The sequence below is a fragment of the Pan troglodytes genome, chromosome 1 (assembly GCF_028858775.2).
Source record: "Pan troglodytes isolate AG18354 chromosome 1, NHGRI_mPanTro3-v2.0_pri, whole genome shotgun sequence".
In the NCBI taxonomy this organism is placed as follows: Eukaryota; Metazoa; Chordata; class Mammalia; order Primates; family Hominidae; genus Pan; species Pan troglodytes.
This window is the reverse complement of record NC_072398.2, coordinates 225650793-225672634: the sequence shown is the minus strand read 5'-3', so window position 1 is coordinate 225672634 and position 21842 is coordinate 225650793. Positions and strand designations below refer to the sequence as shown.

Genomic DNA, 21842 nt, shown 5'->3' with positions numbered 1-21842 from the left:
TAAAAAAATAAATAAATAAATAAAAAACACCAACAACTCAGCACAAAAGCCAAAGCTCCTGAGTCCCGGGACACAGCAGGGGGATACTGCATTTCTTGGACGTAACAGATGGTTCACTCACTGCCCTGCTGTGCACACTGGAGGGGATGCACCACACTCGGATGGGACCCTCGGAGGGGCCCTCGGGGCCTGTGTGCTGGCCGCAGGCTGGTTCCAGACCCTCTGCCTGCTCCATCCCCCACGACCTTCTCCCTCCCCCTTGGCCTGGCCAGGGGCCGACTACCACCTGGCTGTTCTGATTAGCCTCCACTTCTGCTCTCACATTCACTCAACCAACCATTCCAGCTGAGCTTCTGGGGAAGCCACGGAACTCAGGGCCCCTCTGGGCCCCTCGGCCGCCTGTTGAAGCCCCTCTGACCTAAGCAAGTTCACTTCAGACGGCTGTGTTAGGCCTTCTTTCAAAAGCCAGTTTTAAACATCTCGATAATTCCTGCTCATGGCTCAGCTCCAAAATTGTGCAGGGTCTCAGCACCATTCACCGTTCCTCGGCGTAACTACCCATCATCTTCAGTTGAGAACCCATCTTCAAAAGAGGCTGAGAAGGGAGCTGAAGCGTTTGTTCAAAAGAAGCAAACTGTGGGGAGTGTTTTAAGTTGCAGTGGATAATTCAACCTTTTCCTCCATAAATAAACCACGTCCTAATGTTCCACCGGCCAAGTAACGACTGTGAGAAGAGAGTCTGTGCTGTGTATCTACCTAGGAACATTGGTGGGTGAACTTCAGCATCCTCAAGAGATGCCTTTTAAAGGGACTTTTTTTTTTTTTTAAAGGAGCCAGCCCCCGGTCTAATAAATCCTCGTGGTATCCAGTACATTTGTCTGGGCTTGGCGGGCGCACAGGGAAATGATGGGGCCCGGTCCGGGACACAAGCCATGAGGAGAAGCCCAGCCTCCTCCCCGATGCTGCCTTTCCATCTGGGAACAAAACCGCTGGAACATTTTAATGATGGCTGGCACCTAACTCTCACCCCCGAGAGCTCATCAAACCCAACTGATCTGAAGCAGCAGACAGCGTGGCCCAAATATCTGAGAGACAGGCTGTGAACCTCTTCGCTTGAGCACATATTCAGACATTTGAAAAAAACCAAAGCATCCACCCCCGACGGCCACTCAGCCTGTCCAGGGCTGCGGCTGCCCCTCCGGTCATCCTGGGGCCCCTCGGGCCCGTCACAGGCCCACCGAGGTTCCCTGCTCACTGGGAAAGCTGCAGGCAGGCTGGGGAGGAAGGTGGAGCAAAGAAAAGACGTTCTGCGCTAGACGACTGTGCACATGGCCGGCAGCTGGGTTCCTCCAGGGAGATGCACACATCCAGGAAACCAGTGTGTGTGTGTGGTGTGTGCGTGTGTGTGCGTGTTCAAGATATCTACATGCATACGTATGTGACATCTCTATTTGTATGTGTATATATAATATATATCTGTATATCTATACATACAGGGATATACATTTTCCTAAATCGGGGATGGCTGTCTGTAGAAAGGTCAGCGGGAGCATGCTCATGGAATATAAGACAGCCCTGTGGCCAGGCCACCAGCAGATGGGCATAAATGCCCACCGGAGCCAGGGAAGGAAGCTGTACTTTCTGGGATTCCTAAGCAGGCCTCTGGCCGGGCCCACCAGTGAAAAACAGGAGACCTAGATTCCAAATCAGCGGGAGGTTTATACTACGTGGGCCTAGCGTGTGTTGGGGGGGGAGATGGTGCAAAGAGCTCTGAACAACAGCTGCAGCTGAGAACCGTGCAGCCTCTCCCATCTGCGGCTCCGGCTGCCTCGGCGCCATGGAATGGTTTCAACAACTCCTCGACAAGGCCAAGTTGGTATTTATGTCTCATCAAACCCACTCTACAAAGGAAATGAAAAAGCAACTAGGAGCTCCTCCAGGATGTGGGAGGGAGGGAGCTAATTACTGGGCAAGGAGAGGCGAGGCTAAGAGGGGCCACGCTGAAAGCACCCTGTCCCTGCAGCGAGGGGATGGGAGCCAGGGGAGTCAGAAGCTACCCGTCCCCTCCACTGGCCAAAAACCCAACAGCTCTTGGCGCATCGATCCTAAGCGACAAGGCAGCAAAAGTGACTGTGTTCAGGTCCAGACCCGCCCCTCGGTATCACCCGCCTGAGATGCACCATCAGACGCTGAAGCCAGGCATGGGGCCTGGGAGAGATTTCAGAACTGGGTAGCATCTGAAAATTAAATCCGTTAAATGCTATGTCTCAATATTTACATGTGATGTGGCTCACTGAACGCCAAGGGCTTAGAGAAAAGAATGAACGTGGGGTGGGTGCGCTTGCAATTCTGCGGAGAACAGCCAGGAGCCCCCACCTGACCCCTGCTCCTTAGGTCTTCAATCACCCCCAAGTTAGCACTGCTGAAAATGACCGCAACTTCCATCTCAGCCAAGAAGCAGGGAGAGAACAGCCCCACAAAGAACAAGAGACGGGAGAGGGTGTTGAACCGAGGGCTGGTGCAGTGGGTTGAACAGCATCCCTCAAAATGTATATCCACCTGAAACCTCAAAATGCAAACGCTTCCAAAAACCGGGTCTTTGTAGTTGTAAATAGTTAGAATGAGGTCACAGCGGAATGGGACGGGCCCTGAGCCCAGTGACCCGTGCTCCTGTAAGCAGGCCGTGCGAAGATGGAGGCAGAAGCTTCAGTGACGCAGCCTCAGCCAAGGGACGCCTGGAGCCACCTGGCACTGGAGACGCCAGGAGGGATCCTCGCCTGGGGCCAGTGGAGGGCGCGGGGCCTTGCCCATACCTTTGCACTTCTGGCCTCCAGAACTGTGACAGAATCAACTTCTATTGTTTGAGAGCTACCCAGTCAGTGGCACTTTGTCACAGCAGCCCCGGGACACTGTCAGGTGGGAATGTGAGACCTCGGACTCCACACCCCGACCCTGAGCCCCCGCCCACTGGCCAGATTCTGGCATGCTGCCATCCTGCTCTCATAAAACCAAAGCTGCAGCTACCAGCCTGCCCTTCCCATTAAATATGGACAGGGCTCCCCTGTCACCAAGATTAAAAAAAAACAAAACCTAGGCCGAACAGCAGCTGGACCCGGCAGCCAGCCACACCCACCTGGGGAGACACCCCACCCAGACCTTCACTGCCCTCTGAGGAGACCCTGGCAGGGTGCCTGGTCAGACACGGAGCTGGGGACAGAAGAGACGGCAGGAAGCAGGTCTCAAGGAGCACCTCCCCAGTCTCACATGGGCAGTGGCAGCAGGGACCGAGGCCCCGTCAGCCCTGGTGACAGGGGGGCCACGGGAAGACGGAGAGCCAGGCCTCCTACAGGCGGGAAGTGGCCTGCGCCCGGCAAACGCTGGGGAGGGAACCAGGGCTTCCGGCAGCGGCAAGAGCACCCAGCATCTCTATTGGGTCTGGAAGCAAAAAGAGCAGGCACCAATTCCAGACAATCTGGTTCTCAGTTTTATTATTTCTAAAAATGTATTCTATATATATATCTCAGCCGGAGGAAAAGCTCCCTGCCGGGGCCCACACTGCAGAGACTCAGAATCCTGGTTCCTTTCCTCTAAGAAGAGCTCTTCCTGGGGGCTGAGGCCTGTGGACCGCAGGGTCAGGCTGCGGGAGGAGCTGGTACATCTGTCCTTGGACTTGCCAATGAACTTGGGGCACAGGAGAAGGAGGCGAGGGAGTACTTTTAGGGAACGAATTAAATTTCTTTATTCCCAACGTCTCCCCTCCAGGAGTCTGTATGTGTGGCTTCCACAGGCTTCGCCCACAGGCCCGCCCATGGCAGGACCCCTCTGACAACATAATGAACTGGTATTATGAAAGGTGCTTCCGCCGGGCGCAGTGGTTCACACCTGTAATCCCAGCACTTTGGGAGGCCGAGGTGGGTGGATCATGAGGTCAGGAGATCAAGACCATCCTGGCTAACATGGAGAAATCCCGTCTCTACTAAGAAATATATATAAAATAATTAGCTGGGCGTGGTGGCGGGCGCCTGTAGTCCCAGCTACTCAGGAGGCTGAGGCAGGAGAATGGCGTGAACGTGGGAGGCGGAGCTTGCAGTGAGCCGAGATCGCGCCACTGCACTCCAGCCTGGGCGACAGAGCAAGATTCCGTCTCAAAAAAACAAAAAAACAAAAAAAACAAAAAGAAAGAAAGAAAGAAAGAAAGATGCTTCCAACCACAGCGAAGCCAGAAATGAGAGAAATACAGAGAAGGAGACAGACCCCAGCAGGGGACAAGAAGGGAGAAAGACAAAAGCTCATATGACAGCTGTCTCCACAGCCACTGCGTCAGAAGCAGAGATCAGAACCAGCTTGCAGGGGCCACGGGGGAGCAGCCGGCCCAGCCCGGGCAGCCTGGTGGTCCTGGCTCCCGAAAGGACATGTCACTATCACGATCCTGTCACCGTCTTTTCTCTGGTTAGGGAGTGTGACAAAAAGGTCCCTAGGTTGGAGGGATGTTTATATCCACGGGATCTGGGCCAGCTTGCGCTCACATTCCCAGCATGAATTAAACATACATTAGAAGATCCCACACAGACATGTCTCCTCCCCACCCGTGTTTCCTCGGAGGCAGGACAGAAACTCCTGTGGAGCCAGGGATGCCCTGCCCAGCCCAGAGGGGACACTGCCTGCTGGCGGACCTGGCCCCCTGTGCCCTAGCTCTGGCCTGTTGCTCCCTTGGGACCCTTAGCTGAACGAGCCTCCCAACATCAGGTGAGGTGACCTGATCTCTGCCATCTGCCCCCAAGAGAGAAGTAGAAAGGGCACCTTACCACAACAGGAGGCACCTCGAGGACCTTGTCCACGTTCTTCAGTGACAGGGGCACATACCACAGGGTGGCCTTATTGGTCAGCTTTTTGGCACCTTAAGAGAAGAAAATCACATTAAGTGACGCCCGGGAGACGGGGTGGGAATGTGAGCGGCCAGGCACGTGGCAGGTGCTGCTCCAGCGCCTGGTCCCAGTACCTGAAACACACCACACTGTGCACCACCTCTCTGGCCCCCAACCCCCAAGCCCCCAAGCCCCCAAGGCCTTTTCAGCATCCTGGCCGGGGAGTGCTGCCATCATGTGAGTGTGGACAAACAGAACAAGAGACCCCAGAGCCCATCATGGAGAGAGGCTGCGTGGGGCCCACCCCCATCACAAGGCATGCCCCCCCAAAACTGGCTTGAGCTCAGGACCCCAGCCCCTCCCAACGCACCCACTCTGGGGCAGCTCTCCCTTTCCAGGGGCTGCTGAAAAGACTTCAGACCACGTGGTTTAAGCCTGGATGGTCCGGAGCTGGTCAGCCACAACACCCAACAGGGATCACCCTGGAGGGCACCGACTGCAGGCAACCTCCTCTTCCTGGTGTTTTGACAGAAAGGGAGCTTGATTATGAAAACACATCAGAGGCTCCCAACGAGCCTCCCAGACAGAGGGGAAGGACTGATTGGCGGCAGGCAGACGCCCTTCGTTCTGCCCGGGGACACGAGGCTGAGCCCGCTTCACCTGCTGGCTCAAGTCTCCACCAACTGATCGCTGCTGACATCGAACGTCAAAATCAAAAGTGCCTTGCGGGGGAACTTGACGTCCTGATGCTCAGACAAGCAACGTCTTCTGCAGATCCCATCCACCTGTCTAAGCACTGCCAAGAACTCCCACCAAACGGGGAAGCCCAGAAAGACACTTGGCCCATACAGACGTGCAGGCTGCAGAGGCTCAGGAGGATGTGGAGGCTGTGCCCAGGCAGAGCAGCCCAGGGGAGGGGCAGGGGGGACGGCCAGGGCACCCACAGCCCAAAGCACAGAGCAGCGGAGCCAGCTCATCAAGCTCCATTTTTGCCACCCCAGGAACTTCCTTTCCTTCACACCAGACACTCGGGTGTGCTGCCAGCCCATCCAAAGCTCCACCAGAAGCTTCCAGGTGCCAAGAGACGGGCTATAGGCTGCTGACTCCTTGGGGCACTGAGCCCACCCACAGAGCCAAGTGGGGCTGCAGGACAGGGAGGGCTGTCCGTGCTGAGAAACAGAGGCTCGTGGCCTGCTGGGGCTAAAGGAGCCTAGAGATCCCTGGTGTACACCCCTCACTTGTACAGAAGGAGACTGAGGCCCAGAGACGTCTAGGGGTTTACCCAGGGTCACACAGCAACTTGGTGCCATACTCCCATGTCCCAGTCATTTCAGAGAAGTATCTGCAAGGATGCCTTTAAAAAGTGGCTTTGTCAGGCACGGCGGCTCACACCTGTAATCCCAGCACTCTGGGAGGCTGAGGTGGGTGGATCACTTGAGCTCAGGAGTTCCAGACCAGCCTGGGCAACATGGCGAAACCCCGTCTCTACCAAAAATACAAAAAATTAGCTGGGTTGGCTGGGCACGGTGGCTCACGCCTGTAATCCCAGCACTTTGGGAGGCCGAGGCAGGTGGATCACCTGAGGTTGGGAGTTTGAGACCAGCCTGACCAACATGGAGAAACCCTGTCTCTACTAAAAATACAAAAATTAGCTGGGTGTGGTGGTGCCTGTAATCCCAGCTACTCGGGAGGCTGAGGGAGGAGAATAGCTTGAACCCAGGAGGCAGAGGTTGCGGTGAGCCGAGATGGCGCCATTGCACTCTAGGCTGGGCAACAAGAGCAAAACTCTGTCTCAAAAAAAAAAAAAAAAAAAAAAAATTAGCTGGGCATGGCAGTGCACACCTGTGGTCCCAAAGGCTGAGATAGGAGGATCGCTTGAGCCCGGAAGGCAGAGATTACAGTGAGCCTAGATTGCACCACTGCACTCCAGCCTGGGCGACAGAGCAAGGCCCTGTCTTAAAAAAATAAATAAAAGTGGCTTCTTCAATGTGGAAGATCCTCACTATAAAGCAGAAGAGCAAACTGCAGGAAGTAACGGAGGAAAGGGAGACAGGAGCAGCCCCAGGGCCCTGCCCAAAACCCCCAGAGGAGCTCACTTCCCACCAGTTACCTGAACCTGCCTTCCCAAGGCAAAGCGCTTTTCCTCCTCAATAAACACAGCCCCAGGCTCCAAATCAAGCCCCAGGGGGCCCATTAAGAAAAGGCCTGTGCCTGCCCCTCCTCCCCGTACCGAACACACCTTGAGAACGTGGGGCTCCCAGTGCTTGGGAACCACAGGCAAATAATATGGGAAAATATTTCCACCGCACTTTGACTGAGAGTGAATCTGACAACCTGCTTTTGGGAATAAAGATTTCCTGTTGGATTCAGCTAGAGCCAGCCTGACAAGCCGGTTTCCATGACAACTCGAGTGGCCCTCTGGACCTAAATGAACACCATGGAGCAAATGAGGCAAACATGCTAATTGTATTTTCTCCATCATTTAATGAAACCATCAAAAGACAACGGCAGTATTAGAAAATTATCTCTCGGCCAGCTGCGGTGGCTTACGCCTGTAATCCCAGCACTTTGGCAGGCCGAGGCAGGCGGATCACGAGTTCAGAATCGAGACCATCCTGGCTAACAGGTCTCTACTAAAAATAGAAAAAAATTAGCCAGTCATGGTGACACGTGCCTGTAATCCCAGCTACTCGGGAGGCTGAGGCAGGAGAATCACTTGAACCTGAGAGGCGGAGGTTGTAGTGAGCCGAGATCGCGCCACTGCACTCTAGCCTGCACGACAGAGCAAGACTCGGTCTCAAAAAAAAAAAAAAAAAAAAAAAAAAAAAAAAATCTCTTAAAATCTTAAGAGCTCCCAGCTATTTTTCTGGAGCAATTCACAGCAATCACATCCCAGTTAGCTTAATATTTTGACAGTTGCTGGAGATAAATGAGCTGCCTCAAAGGCAAGGTTTGCGGGTCGTCTGCCTGGGCCTGTGCTCGCTCAGCGGCCTTGTGACAGGCAGCACAGCCCAGGTAAAGGGGACACACAGAACAGGGGACCCCTGTCTCCTGGGGTGGAGACAGCACACAGATGTCACGCACACAGCTTATGACTCAGCCTGCTCCGGGCCAGGGTCCCCGCGTGCATCCTCTGCCCCCACCTGCAATACCCCTATCTTTCAGAGGTCACCCATTCAGCCAGTGCTCCCCGTGTGCCCACAGTGTGCCAGGCGCTGTTCTTGGTGTTGGGGCCTTCATGAGTTCAATTTCCAGGGGACACATGGGCAGAGACAGAGAAGGGCCTCAAGAGAACAATAGAGACTGCAGAGAGAGATGGCAGAGAAGCAGAAGCACAGACGAGATGAGCGAGACAGAGGGGGAGATGAGACTCGCAGTCACAGAGTGAGACAACAGCGGGCTCTGGGGCCTGACCAAGATATGGAGAAAAGCCACAGCCTTGGGGCTCCGAGGCCTCCCTGCCCAGCCCCTGCTACAGGGAAAAGGCTGAAGCTGGGAGGAAGAACCTGGGGCACCGCCCAGCCCCACTGGGAAAAGCCTTCATGTGCTGGCAAGCGTATCCTGCCTTCTCCAAGCCTCACACGCACGACAGGGCAATGCCAGCCCTGATGTCCCCAGGGAGGAGGGGTGGGCATCTCTGTCCCTCTCTGAGCCCATCCTTCGGAGGAGGAGGAGAAGGCCGAGGGCTGTGGTGGCCAGGACACAGCTGGGAGGCTGAGAAGCTCCCAGCACCTGGGTGAGCTGGTGGGGGCTGCTCTCTCATGCTCGCGCCTGCCTTGGCTCTGCACAGGAGCCTCTCCCCCTCTCAGCCCCTAAAGAGCAAGGGATCCTCACGAATATGTCAGATCGTGTCGTCCTCATCAAAACCCCATCAGCCAGCATGTCTCAGCACTGATGCCCAGTTCTTCCTGGTCGCCTCTGCTCATTCACTTATTCATTCATTCATCTGCTCATCCACTATCGCTTCCATATCTATTATGGGCCAGCAGAAGCGGCCAGGAAAGGGAAGTTCATGATCTAGGGAGTTCCTCAAGCTCAGTACACCTGACCTTTGGCCTGCATCACTCTCTGCTGTGAGGACAGCGGGTCCCAGCCATGCTGAAAGCCTGAGAACGCCTTTCTGTCTCCCTGCCTCTCTCCCCATCATCCCAAACTGCTCGGCTGGGCTCGATGGCTCATGCCTGTAATCCCAGCACTTTGGGAGGCCGAGGCAGCTGGATCACCTGAGGTCAGGAGTTTCAGACCACCCTGGCCATCATGGTGAAACCCTGTCTCTACTAAAAATACAAAAATTAGCCAGGTATGGTGGCTCATGCCTGTAATCCCAGCTACTCAGGAGGCTGAAGCAGGAGAATAGCTTGAACCTGGGAGGCAGGAGAATAGCTCGAACCTGGGAGGCAGAGGTTGCGGTGAGCCAAGATCACACCACTGCACTCCAGACTGGGCAACAGAGTGAGACACCATCTCAAAAAAAAAAAAAAAAAAAGAAACCTGCTCTTCAGGGCTTCCTCTGAGGCTGTGGCCTCTGATGGACCACAAAGGGGGCTTTCATGGCAGAAAATCTGCAAAGCAGATCCCTTCCTGGCATTTTTGAAGCCACCAACTCCTGCAATGACAAAGGGCACTGCTGACTGGGCCCTCACAAGCAGGAAGGTCCTAGGAAGCAGGAGAGCGCGGCAGGCCACCCCTCCTCTCCAGGAAGGGGCCAAGGCTCCACCCCCAGCACAGTCGGAGAACTGCGACCTCACAGGAGATGGCAGGGAACCCCCAAGGCCCCTAAAGTGGGGAACCCACCCAGCCCTGAGCCTCTCCCGAGTCGTGGGCGCTGCTCCTGTTGTGGGAGGTGCCCATACACCCCTTCCTGGGCCACATCCTGAGACCAGCATCCAGGGTCCCTCTGATGTCAAAGGTGCCTGCTGAGGGAGCAGCAGGCAATGGGAACGCAGACCACCTTCCACCCCAGGCCCTTGCTCAGCTCCATCTGCCCACCTGCCGGAGCTGGGCTGACACAGCCATTCTAATCAACCCTGCTGAGGTCCTCAGAATGTTCTAGATGCATAATTGTGCTTGCTACCGGCCCGTCATGAGGAAGAGGACTCAAGCCCCTTAAATGGCTGTGAGCTGGCACTCCACGGGGCAGCCACTGCTGAGGAACAGGCATGGGGAAGAGGAGGAAACCGGCCCAGCCTCTCTGCATGGGAGGACTGGTGACCTGGGAGGTGGCAGGGAGAGGACCAGGGGCAGGGGAAGAGGCCCACCTTCCCCCTCACCTCCCGTCCCCAGCCTGGGTATAAAAAGAAGCGTGAGCTGGTGAACACTGGAGCCGCCCCCTCCTGCAGCGCCCAGTGGGAAGGGGAAGGGGGTTTCCATGGTTACCATGGCCAAGGAGGAGAATATTCAGATGAAAGCAGAGGCAAAGGTTCACCCAGTGAGCTTCCATCTGAGCCTGGTTTCTGGGGCTCCCAGGAGCGGGCAGTGTCCCCGGAGCCAACACCTCCCTATGCTTGAGGAGGGCAAGCAGGGCAGGGAGACCTGCAGAGGGGTGGATGGTGCGTACCGGCCTCACAGCCCGCGCCCAGCCCCTGCCATGGATGATCTGGCCATGGGCAGCAGGACAGGCAGCGGTGATGTGCTCAGGCCAGACCCAGACAGCAGGGTTGAGTCCTGCTCTGGGTAACTGAACTCGTTTCTTAACCCCTCTGTGCCCCTTTCCTGTCTGCAAAATCAGGGCAATGGACATAGCTGCTCCCAGGGCCATGGTGGGAGGTGAGAGAGGTCTCATTGGTGGAAAAGGGGCCAGGCCCTGGAGCGTCCTCTGCCTTCAGGAGGGAAGCAGCTGTGTAGCCACGGCCCTTACTGCTCCAGTCAACACTGTCGCTCCCAGAAGTACCTGTGAGGATGTTTTCGGACATCACGTTGACCTGCACCTCCACAGAGTGCTTGGAGGTGTAGGTGATCTCCGCGCTGACATGCGCCACCTCACCGATGCACATGGGAGACAGGAAGTCGGTGCGCTCGACACGAGCCAGGGCGGCCACACAGCGCTCCTGTGGAGACAGAGGCAGTGGTCAGCCCAGGTCAGCCAGCCCAGCCCCGAGAGCCCCACCCGGGACATGCCCCCTGGAAACTGTCTTTGCCTTTGCTTTCATTCCCCACTGTGAAAGCAACCAATGTATCGCCATTTATTGGCACCGTGGTTTTTTTTTTTTTTTTTTGAGATGGAGTCTCACTCTGTCACCCAGGCTGGAGTGCAGTGGCAAGATCTCGGCTCACTGCAAGCTCTGCCTCCCGGGTTCATGCCATTCTCCTGCCTCAGCCTCCCAAGTAGCTGGGACTACAGCCACCACGCCCAGCTAATTTTTTGTTTTTTTTGTTTTGTTTTGTTTTTTGTTTTTGAGATGGAGTCTCGCTCTGTCGCCCAGGCTGGAGTGCAGTGGTGCGATCTCCCCTCACTGCAAGCGCCGCCTCCCAGATTCACGCCATTCTCCTGCCTCAGCCTCCCGAGTAGCTGGGACTACAGGCGCCCGCCACCATGCCCGGCTAATTTTTTTGTATTTTTAGTAGAGACAGGGTTTCTCCATGTTAGCCAGAATGGTCTCAATTTCCTGACCTCGTGATCCGCCAGCCTCGGCCTCCCAAAGTGCTGGGATTACAGGCGTGAGCCACCGCGCCCGGCCTAGCACCGTGCATTCCTAAACACAAAAGCACAGGGATGTAGAGGAGCCCTGCAGAGTCCAGCCCAAAGCAACTGCTGCAGGCGATTCCCCAGGTGATGGGATCACCAGCTGCTTCTTCCTTTCTTCTGATTTTCTCACAACAGGCATGCATTATTTGCATAATATAAAGTGAACAAATGCATACATACTCATTATGGAAAATTTGGGAAATATAGAAAAGTAGAAAGAAGGGGAACGTCACTCCTCCCATTCAAAGATAACCATGGTTACTATTTTGGGATCTGTCTTTCCAGGCTTTTTTCCCAAGAATCGGGGTGGGTTTTGTTGTCTCACTTGTTCGTCTGCCTGGCTCGTTTCACAGTTTTAGTCTAATATAGCTGTGCAAAAACTAAATATACACCCTCACCTTCTGATTCTTTTTCATTCAACGTAGGAAAAATAATCTGCCTGTGTTGTGACACATTCTTTGCAATCACTATTCTTCTTTAGGCCGGGCGCGGTGGCTCATGACTATAATTTCAGAACTTTGGGAGGCCGAGGTGGGCGGATCACATGAGGCCAGGAGTTTGAGACCAGCCTGGCCAACATGGTGAAACTCCATCTCTACTAAAAATACAAAAGTTACCCGGGCGTGGTGGTGCACATCTGTAATCCCAGCTACTCAGGAGGCTGAGGAATGAGAATCGGTTGAACTCGGGATGGGGAGGTTGCAGTGAGCTGAGATTGCGCCACTGCACTCCAGCCTGGGTGACAGAGCAAGACTCCATCTCAAAAACAACAACAACAACAAAACACTAAATACACTCTCACCTTGATTCTTTTTCATTCAGTATGGGAAAAATAATCTGCCCGTGTTGTGACATGGCTCTTTGCAATCACTATTCTTTTTTTTTTGAGATGGAGTCTCGCTCTGTTGCCCAGACTGGAATGCAGTGGTGCACTCTCGGTTCACTGCAACCTCCGCCTCCAGGATTCAGGCAATTCTCCTGCCTCAGCCTCCTGAGTAGCTGGGATTACAGATGTGCACCACCACGCCTGGCTAATTTCTGTATTTTTAGTAAAGACGGGGTTTTACCATGTTGGCCTCAAACTCTTGACTTCAGATGATCCGCCTGCCTCATCCTCCCAAAGTGCTGGGAATACAGGCGTGAGCCACCGTGCCCGGCCCAACTATTCTTTTTAAAAATTTAAAAGTGGCCGGGCGCAGTAGCTCACGCCTGTAATCCCAGCACTTTGGGAGGCCAAGGCGGGTGGATCACAAGGTCAGGAGATCGAGACCATCCTGGCTAACATGGTGAAACCCCGTCTCTACTAAAAATACAAAAAATTAGCCGGGTGTGGTGGTGGGCGCCTATAGTCCCAGTTACTCGGGAGGCTGAGGCAGTAGAATGGCGCGAACCCAGGAGGCGGAGCTTGCAGTGAGCCAAGATCGCACCACTGCGCTCCAGCCTGGGCGACAGAGCGAGACTCCGTCTCAAAAAAAAATTTTTTTTCAATGTTATTTATCCTTCAAATAGGCGAGACATTCTCATGATTCAAAATGTAAAAGGAACAAAAAAGCCTATGGTGCTGGGTCTACCTCTGGCCACCTCGTTCCCTGTCACACAGGACCCCTTGGCAGCTGGGTCCCATGTGTCAGATCGGACTCCGCATCTACAACCACATGGTGGGGCTCCCAGATGGTGGACATGGACAGGTGGCGCTGCACCCTGCTTTTCTCTCTTCATCTACCCTGGGGATCATCCTCTGTAGCTTTGGGTCTTAGTTCGTTGGGCTGCCAGAACAAAATGCCATAGCCTGGGCAGCTTAGACACAACAGAAATTTATTTCTCACAGTCCTGGAGTGGGGAAGTCTCCAGGGACTTGGGTCATTCCAAGATCAGGGACGGGCAGATTCCATGCCTGGTAAGGGCCAGCTTCCTGGTTCACAGACAGTGCTTCTCGTGTGTCCTCACGTGGTGGCCGGGGCAAATGAGCTCCCTGGGGCCCCTTTCATGAAGACATTGATCCCATTCATGAAGCTCCACCCCCATGCCCTCGTCACCTCCCAAAGGCCCCACCCCCTAATACCATCACCCTGGGGGTGAGAATTTCAACACATGAGAGACACGAACACTCAGACGGTGGCTGTGTCTGAAAGACTTCCTTATCCTTTCCAGTGACTTCCTTTTCATAGCACTCCAATGTAAAATTATTATCATTTATAGAGACAGGACCTTGCTGTGTTGCCCAGGCAGGAATGCAATGGCTATTCACAGGCACAATCATGCTCACTGCAGCCTCAAACTCCTCCCGGGCTCAAGCGATCCTCCAGCCTCAGCCTCCTGAGTAGCTGCGACTACAGGCACATGCAACCACACCTAACTTTTTTTTAGAAAATTACTTTCAATTGCTAACCAGGTGGAATTGAACATTCTTCTTCTGTTAGAGATGTGGGGCACCCCCAATTGATTCTCATTATAAACAATGCTGTGATGGGCACCCTTTCACTTAAACCGTTTTCTGCATTTGGGATTATTTTCTGGGCCCAAGGACAAATACTTTTATATATGGTCCTAAGTGTTTCTCGGGACAGCAGTGACTGGCCTGGCCTTTGCCACCTCACGGCATCCTGGCCAACACTCAGAATTAACTTATTTCTCATCTTTGCTGAATAAATGACCCAAATATGACCTTGTGTTTGAGCCATGGGGAATGTGAGTCTCCATTTCCCAGAGGACTGCCATGACTTTCTACTGCAACAATCACTTCCTTAGGACATTGACAGCATGACACTGAGGAGCCCTCAGGCTTCCCAGGGCGGGCAGGGAGCAGGTGAGGGAGGGGCCTGGGCCAGCTCCGACATCACTGGCCCAGGTGATCTTCACAGCACCCCGACAAGGGGTGCCACATTAGGCAAGCGTCCCAGAGCACACAGAGTATGTGGCAGTCACTTCAAGCCCTGGTGTGTGCGTCTGTGCTCTCCCACCTACCGCCTGCCGCCCCCAAAGCACCGACATGCAGCTCACCCACCTACACGAGGACTCACCGAGGTGGGGTTAACATGCAAGCTCCGGGGCCCACCCCAAACCCAGCACCTGCTTCTTTGGAGGTAGGCTGGGAGCCTCTGTCTGAGCCCTTTCCCAGGTGACTCTCCTGCACACAGGCGCAGGGACTCTGTGACTGCATCTGGGGCTGGGCAAGAAAAGTTCTAGAGCTGGCGAGGGTGGCCCGATGCTTCCCCATTCTGGTTTGCACCGGCTTGTCCCCCAGCAAACCCTGCCCTACTCACAACAGGTCACAGTAAAGCGATGCCTGGAACTGTCTCTTTTACCCCTAAGTCAATGTATGTGGCTATGGCGCCACCCATTGGCCAAAGGCTGTTAGGGCAGGGTTGCACAGAGCCAGGCAAGAATTAGGCACCGCCTCTGGGCAGGGCAATGCCCATCTTGGAAGGAGCCAAGCACTGTCTGCAAGACCTAAAAGTGGAATGAAGCCAAGTGTGTGTTGTTTGAGGGTGATTAAGTACATTACGGTATGCTATGCTGACACAGATCAAACAGACCTATGGGCGGGTGCTTTTCCGGGGCAGACGCCTTCCACCTCCCTGCTCTGCAGCTGGTTTCTGGCAGCATCTGTGGGGCCTCTCAGTGCTGGGTGTACAGAGGGGTGTGGGTCACAGAAGCCTGGGTTCTGGCTGGGGGGGACGGACGAGAAGTAAATGGGGCCACGCCACATGGCATCACGTGCTCTCAAGACAGCCCAACGATGTTAAGGCGGGGTGTGACTTCAGATGAGAGGCATCTGAGCTGAGGCCTAAAAGACCAGGTGTTAGGCAGGAGGAGGTAGGGGGAGCGTTGGTACCACAGGGAGAGGAAAGAGCAGCAGGAGGGGGGAGGTGGTGGGGAGCCACCAGAACACAGGGACGCAGTGGGAGACACGGACAAAGGTCCAAAGAGGCAGGCTGCCAGGCCTTGCAGGCCAGGATGTGAGGGGCAGGTCCAAGGGTCGCTCAGAGGAGGCACAAAAGCAGGTTCACTCAAAGAGTGACTTGAGGCACCTCTCTGTGCTGTCCCTCGGGACACCCCTCACACAGAACCATCCAGTAGCCTTCCCCACAGTGCCACGGGGACACCTGGTGATGGCTTCAAGCCTGTCCTTCATAGGGCAGAAGGCCACTGATGACCCTTGAGCTTGGTTCTCTCCCAGCTTAACATACTAAAGAAAAAAGTAGGGCCGGGCGCAGTGGCTCACGCCTGTAATCCCAGCACTTTAGGAGGCCGAGGCAGGTGGATCACAAGGTCAGGAGTTCGAGGCCAGCGTGGCCAACAGAGTGAAACCCTGTCTCTACTAAAAATACAAAAATTAGCCGGGTGTGGTGGCACATGCCTGTAGTCACAGCTACTCGGGAGGCTGAGGCAGGAGAATCACTTGAACCCGGGAGGCAGAGGTTGCAGTGAGGTGAGACCGCACCATTGCACCCCAGCCTGGGCGACAGAGCAAGACTCTGTCTCAAAAAAAAAAAAAAAGAAAAGAAAAGAAAAGAAGAAGAAAAGTAATGTCTCCCAGGCATCCACACAGGAGTCTTGCCACGGTCCCATTTCACTATCAGGAGACCCTGTGGGAGGATTTCGTTTTACTATCTGGCAGCCTGGGAGGCTGCAGAGGTGGCTCTGTGTGTCTGATGGGTACAGATGGCAGGAGCCGGGACCCAGGACGGCTCTGATTTGCTGGTGGGCGGCTGCTTCCCAGGAGCTGGCAGGGCTCTGGACCAGGCCCAGGGAGTCCCTGAAGGCCAGTGTGATCCAAAACTTCAATACATGGACTGACAAGTATTTGCGTTCCATGGGAAGATCTCCCAGCAGCCAGTGCCTCGGATGAGCCCCACACCTCCTGCTTCCAGGACTGCAGGAGCAGGAAAAGCCCCACCCTGCCCTGGGACAGAGACATGAGCTCCTGATCAGCACCTGCCGGGAAGTGCCCTCTGCCATGCTCTCAAAAGCAATCGGCATCACACGGCCCGTGAGGCACAGGCGTCCCAGCAAACCACAGGCACTGGGTTCCTCATGGCCACAGGGCTTCCAGCCAGGACAGCAGCTGCAGAGGCAGAGCCTAAAAGAACAGCTCTGGGCCCTGGGTTCAAATCCTAGCTCTACTGCTTACTAGCTCTGTGACCTTGTGCAGCGACACAACCTCTCCATGTCTCAGTCTCTGTAAACACAGATAATAAATGGTCCCAACAGGCTGCTGCAGAGATTCGAGGGGATAACGAATGGGAAGAACTCGGTGCTTAGGAAACACCCAGGAGAGGCAGGGATAGCTGTCTCTCTCTGACATGCGGGGATAAGGCAACTGACAAACGTCAAGTGCGTGGACCATGCCCAGCATCCAGTGAGGGCCCAGAGAGGGTGCGGTCTCATCACCATGCCCAGCCCCAGCCGTCTCCTGGCTGACGGCAGCTCTGAGGATGCAGCTGTCTGGAAAGCCACCTAACTGTTCTAGGCCTCAGTTTCCCCACTTGTAAAACAGGGTTAAGAACAGTGCCTGTCTCAGCAGGTGGCTGGGAAGACTACACAGGGAGAGGAAGGGTGAGCCCCAGCGTGGCCGCGGGCTCATCGTAAGCGCTTACTCGGTAGACGCTCTCCATGACGGTTGACGGTGCCAGGCCCGAGTTCCCAGCATTCATCAGATGATGCCTAAGCACGCTCTATGCTCAGTCTGGAGAAACCAAGGGCAGAAGTCCTGCCTGCCCTCGTGGGGCTACCACTCTGTACAAGCACAGCAGGTCAGGAGTGGAGCAGCAGCTGGAAGCAGAGAGGGAGCCAGGCCATCAGGGGCATGGCTGGACGCTGTGTTTTGTTTTTGTAGAAACAGGGTCTCACTCTGTCATCCAGGCTGGAGAGCAGTGATGTGATCTCAACTCACTGCAGCCTCAACCTTCCTGGGCTCAGGTGATCCTGCTGCCTCAGCCTCCCAAGAAGCTGAGACTACAGGCACAGGCCACCACGCCTGGCTAATTTTTGTAGTGACAAAGTTTCATCATGTTGCCCAGGCTGGCCTCAAACTCCTGAGCTCTAGTGACCTGTCCATCTTAGCTTCCCAAAGTGCTGGGATTCCAACATTTTTATGTAGAGCCTAGAAGAGGAGAGGGCAGGGCCCTGTGGATATCTGGGGAAAGCCAGTGCAAAGGCCCAAGGCAGGAATGCACCCAGCAAGTCCGAGAAGCAGCAGAAAAGCCAATGTAGCCAGAGGGAGAGTTGAGAAAGAGACGTAGGAGGTGAGGTCCCCGAGCCGCGCTAGGCAGAGACAGGGACTCGTGCGGACGTGCCTTTGGCTCTGGGCGAAACAGGAGATCTGGAGGGCTCTGAGCAGGCAGTACTGTGCCCTGACTCCACATCTCCCTGGCTACTGCTGGAGAACAAACCAGGCAGCAGGGACCAGCAGGGTGACCTGCCAGGAGGGTGCTGCAGTGATCAGGTGATCGGGTGATCGGGAGAGCAGCACCATTGGACCCAAAGTGGGGGTGGGCCTGGGGGTTGTGCTCAGATCTGGACTTCCTGGAAGGTAGAGCAGTGGGATCTGCTCCCAGAGCCTCATGAGTGTGGGAGGGAGAGAGGCCGACAGAGGCTCCAGGCTTTGAGCCTGAGCACCGGGGGGGCTGCAGAGACCATTTACTGAGGGGAGGGAGGCTGGGAGAAGCAAGCCTGGGGCAAGGACAGGAGTGTCGTTTTTTTGCACATCAAGGCCAAGCAGGCCAAGTAGGCATCCAGATGGGCTGGCCAAGAGGCCCCAGCCAGAGACAGAACCTTGGGACTTCCAGCCACAGACTGGAAGGCACCACCAGGGGAGTGTGGATGCGGGGGTCCCCTGCCCCACCTAGGGCCCCAGCAAAGCCCTTCTAGGCACTGGGACTGTTCTCACCCCCACGCCCTGGGGCTGCCTGGAACTCAGAGACCCCCTCCTAAGCCTAGAATTTCTGGATCACCATCCTGGGGACCAGCCTCCCAGAGGCTTCTCCAAGCCAATGTGTCAAAACTGTCCCTCCAGCAGCCCCAGATCCGGAGAAGGAGCAAGGAGGGGCAAGTGTTCAAAGCACAGGTTCAAGGCATAGTCACAGCCCAGACCTACCATCTGCCTCCCCAGGTGGCCTCAAGCAAGTGTTCAATCTTTCTGTACCTCAGTTTCCTTATCTATGCAACTGGGATAATAAAAATAACAACAGCAGCTGGGCGCAGTGGCTCACGTCTGTAATCCCAGCACTTTGTGAGGCCGACGTGGGCAGATCACTTGAAGTCAGGAGTTCGAGATCAGACTGGCCAACACGGTGAAACCCCATCTCTACTAAAAATACAAAAAAATTAGCCAGGTGTGGTTGTACACGCCTGTAATCCCAGCTGCTCGGGAAGCTGAGGCAGGAGAATCGCTTGAACCTGGGAGGCAGACGTTGCAGTGAGCCGGGATCGCACCATTGTACTCTAGCCTGGGTGACAGAGTGAGACTCTGTCTCAGAAAAAAAAAAACAAGACAAGAACAGCTACCTCTCCGGGGTGTTGTGAGGATTCCATGAGCTAAACTTTAGCTCCTGAAGCATTCTGGAGCTTTGCAGAATGCCAAGTGCTGACCAAATGGCAGCAAAATAATTCCACGATTCTGAGTGACAGCATCACCCTCTGGCCTCCCAAGCCCCTCCTTCATCTTTCCTCCCCATCTTGGGGACTTTTCCTTCCCTGTGTCCATGCTCTCCTGCCAGGGACCCTCACTGTCTCTCTCTGGAAGGGTGCAACAGGAACTTGGGACTTGGCCCTCACCCCTGCCCCAGGCTCTCAGGCTCAGGCCCACCCTCCCCACAGCCACCAGAGGGTGCTCTCTGAACGTGACTGAGCTGCACCGGAGCCTCGGGTCCAAAGAATCAATCTACCCCTAGCCCAGCCAGCGAGCCCCTCCTAAACCAGGCGCTGCCAGCAAACCCACACCTGAACCTGTACCACACCACATCCCCCACATCCACGTCCAACCATCCGCACTTACTGTGGCTTGGTTCATTCTACATATGCACACACACACATGCATACGCAGATACACACACACACACGCACACACACACAGCTTCCACTCCTCCACTGAAACACACCCTGCCCACTGTTCCAGGCTGAATGCATGTGCCATGCTCTGCATGGCTGTCCCCCCCTCCCAAAATCCCTGTGTTGAAATCCTAACCCCCAAGGGAATGGTAGTAGAAGGTAGGGTCTTTGGGAGGTGACGAGAGAATGGGGACAGAGCCCTCACAAATGGGATTAGTGTCCTTATAAAAGGGCCTGAGAGAGCCACTCCTACCAAGCGAGGACACACAGGAAGTGATGTGACATCTATGAACCAGGAAACAAACGGGCCCTCAACAGACACAAAATCTGCCGGCGCCCTGATCCTGGACTTCCAGGCTCCGGGACTGTGAGAAATGCATTTCCATTGTTCACAAGCCAGCAGGCTGTGGTCTTAGTTCCGGCAGCCCAGGCTGACAGAGCCGGCAGCCACTTCCTGCATCTCAACAGTGTGGCTCAGAGCTCACAGCGCCTCCGCTGGTCCCTGGTCTCTGACGTGGCTTCCACTTGGCCTCTTGATAGAGTGGCATTATGCCCATGCCCATGGTGGGGACCTGCACCTCACACTCCCACTCTCCAAGCTGGGGCTGAGTCTTCCTCTTCTCTGCCTCCCTGGAGGCCACAGAAGGTATGCTGACTGAGCCCCATAGGGCAGAGGCTGCAGCTGCGGCACCAAGGCAGACGCCCTGTCCTCAGCACCCAAGGGCTGGCTTCCCCTCAACAGCCGACCTTCAGAGAAAATGTCCCCTCCCCAGGGCTGGGGATGGCTGAATGTCCTACAGCAGCTCTGAGGTTGACACTAGACACCGTGCCCCTTGTCCCCAGCTTTAGGGTCACAGGGCCCTCCCGAGCTGCACAATTTTGGGGCAGGTGGAGAGCTGCTCCCATTGTGGGCACAGTGGTACCAGGCCTGTGAGCTTCAAAGCCAGGAAGTGGCCAAGTCACAGAGAGCCACGGCACTTGCCATGGTGCCATGGCCACCAGGGTTGGTCAGGGCAGAGGTGGGACCTCCCCTCCATCTGCTGTCTGGCCTCTTATGTCTCAGCTGTTGGCCATCACAATAAACTCCACCCCACGGAGGCGGGGCATGCTTCTGATCAGGGCCAGGTTGGCGGGGGACTCGGCATGGCGGGGAGTGGTGGAGGGAGGGCCTGTCAGCTTGCTTGACGCTTCATCTCTGGTGGGTTCCTACACCTCCTGGCTGAGGCCAAAACCAAGCATAGCTCTGAGGGTCCGGTGCAGAACTACTTGGGCCACTTCTCCCACAGTTCCCAAGGCCCAGTGCACAAGGGGAGGGAAGGCTGCAGGCCTGGCTCCCCGGAGAACTCCTGTCCTGAACTCACACTGGTGCGGCTTCCAGGGCCCAGAGGTATGGGGCCCAGACCCTTACCCCGTTCTGGCTGTTGCAATGCCGGGTGCTGATGATGGCGCCTGCCTCCTCGATCATCTTCAGGATGGTCCCCCCGTGGACATTGCCGGCCACGTTGGCATCATCTGGCCGCATGATCCTAGGGCAGAGAAGAAGCAGGATGAGGCCTCTGGAGAGGATGCCATTTGTGCAACAGTGACAATCCAAGGAGGGGAGAAGGTCCCCAAAGGGCTCAATGGCTCCTGGAGGAAAGAGAACCTTCCCCATGTTTGGGCTCTTCCCAGGTGGTGTGTTCGTCAGGGTGGGGCACCACCTGCCAGGCCACGGAAGGGGCCCTGAGATGCTGTTTCCATGAGAGAGAAGGAGGGCAGAGGGGCACTTTCTCCCCCTGAAGCCACATGTCCCTGGACTGCCCTGGCAGGGAAGGGCTGATGGTGAAGACCTTTAAGCAAAGCCACAGGGCAGGGAGGTGGTGATCAGCCCTTGGGGTTCCCAGTGACCAACACACAGACTGTGACCCTAGGAGCAAATTCCCGGGACCACCACCACCCCCGTCAGGAGTCCCAGAGAAGCCAGGTAGCCACGGCTGTTCTGAGAACTAAACATGAGTCGCAGCTTCAAGACCCCAGGCCCTGTCAGCAGGTGAGCGCCTGCCCACTGCGCGCTAAGCTCCTCTGTGGGTCCCGGGGGCAGTGTGGAATCAGGCCCTGGATTGAAGGCAAGGAGCTCTCCCAGGTCAGAAGGAATGGAAACGCCACCTCACTTCCCCAAAGAGGAACAACTTCATCCTTGCCGTGAGCAGCCGGCAGTGTGGGAGCTCCACGAAATCTCTGGAATCCCAACAAGCCAGCTT

The 21842-nt window shown here is 55.5% G+C and overlaps 1 protein-coding gene across 3 annotated transcripts in view; it reads right to left on the bottom strand.

The window, feature by feature from the left end:
- The window catches only part of ACOT7 (acyl-CoA thioesterase 7), a 134259-nt gene that overhangs the window by 68369 nt on the left and 44048 nt on the right, over window positions 1–21842 (bottom strand). For all 3 annotated transcript variants that reach the window (XM_016953100.3, XM_001156114.4, XM_001156070.8), the window contains exons 2-4: window positions 21011–21128; window positions 10756–10912; window positions 4806–4897 (exon numbers count right to left, since the gene is read on the bottom strand). In XM_016953100.3, the coding sequence (XP_016808589.1) occupies window positions 4806–4897; window positions 10756–10912; window positions 21011–21128 (367 nt within the window). The remainder of the gene's footprint in view (window positions 1–4805; window positions 4898–10755; window positions 10913–21010; window positions 21129–21842) is intronic.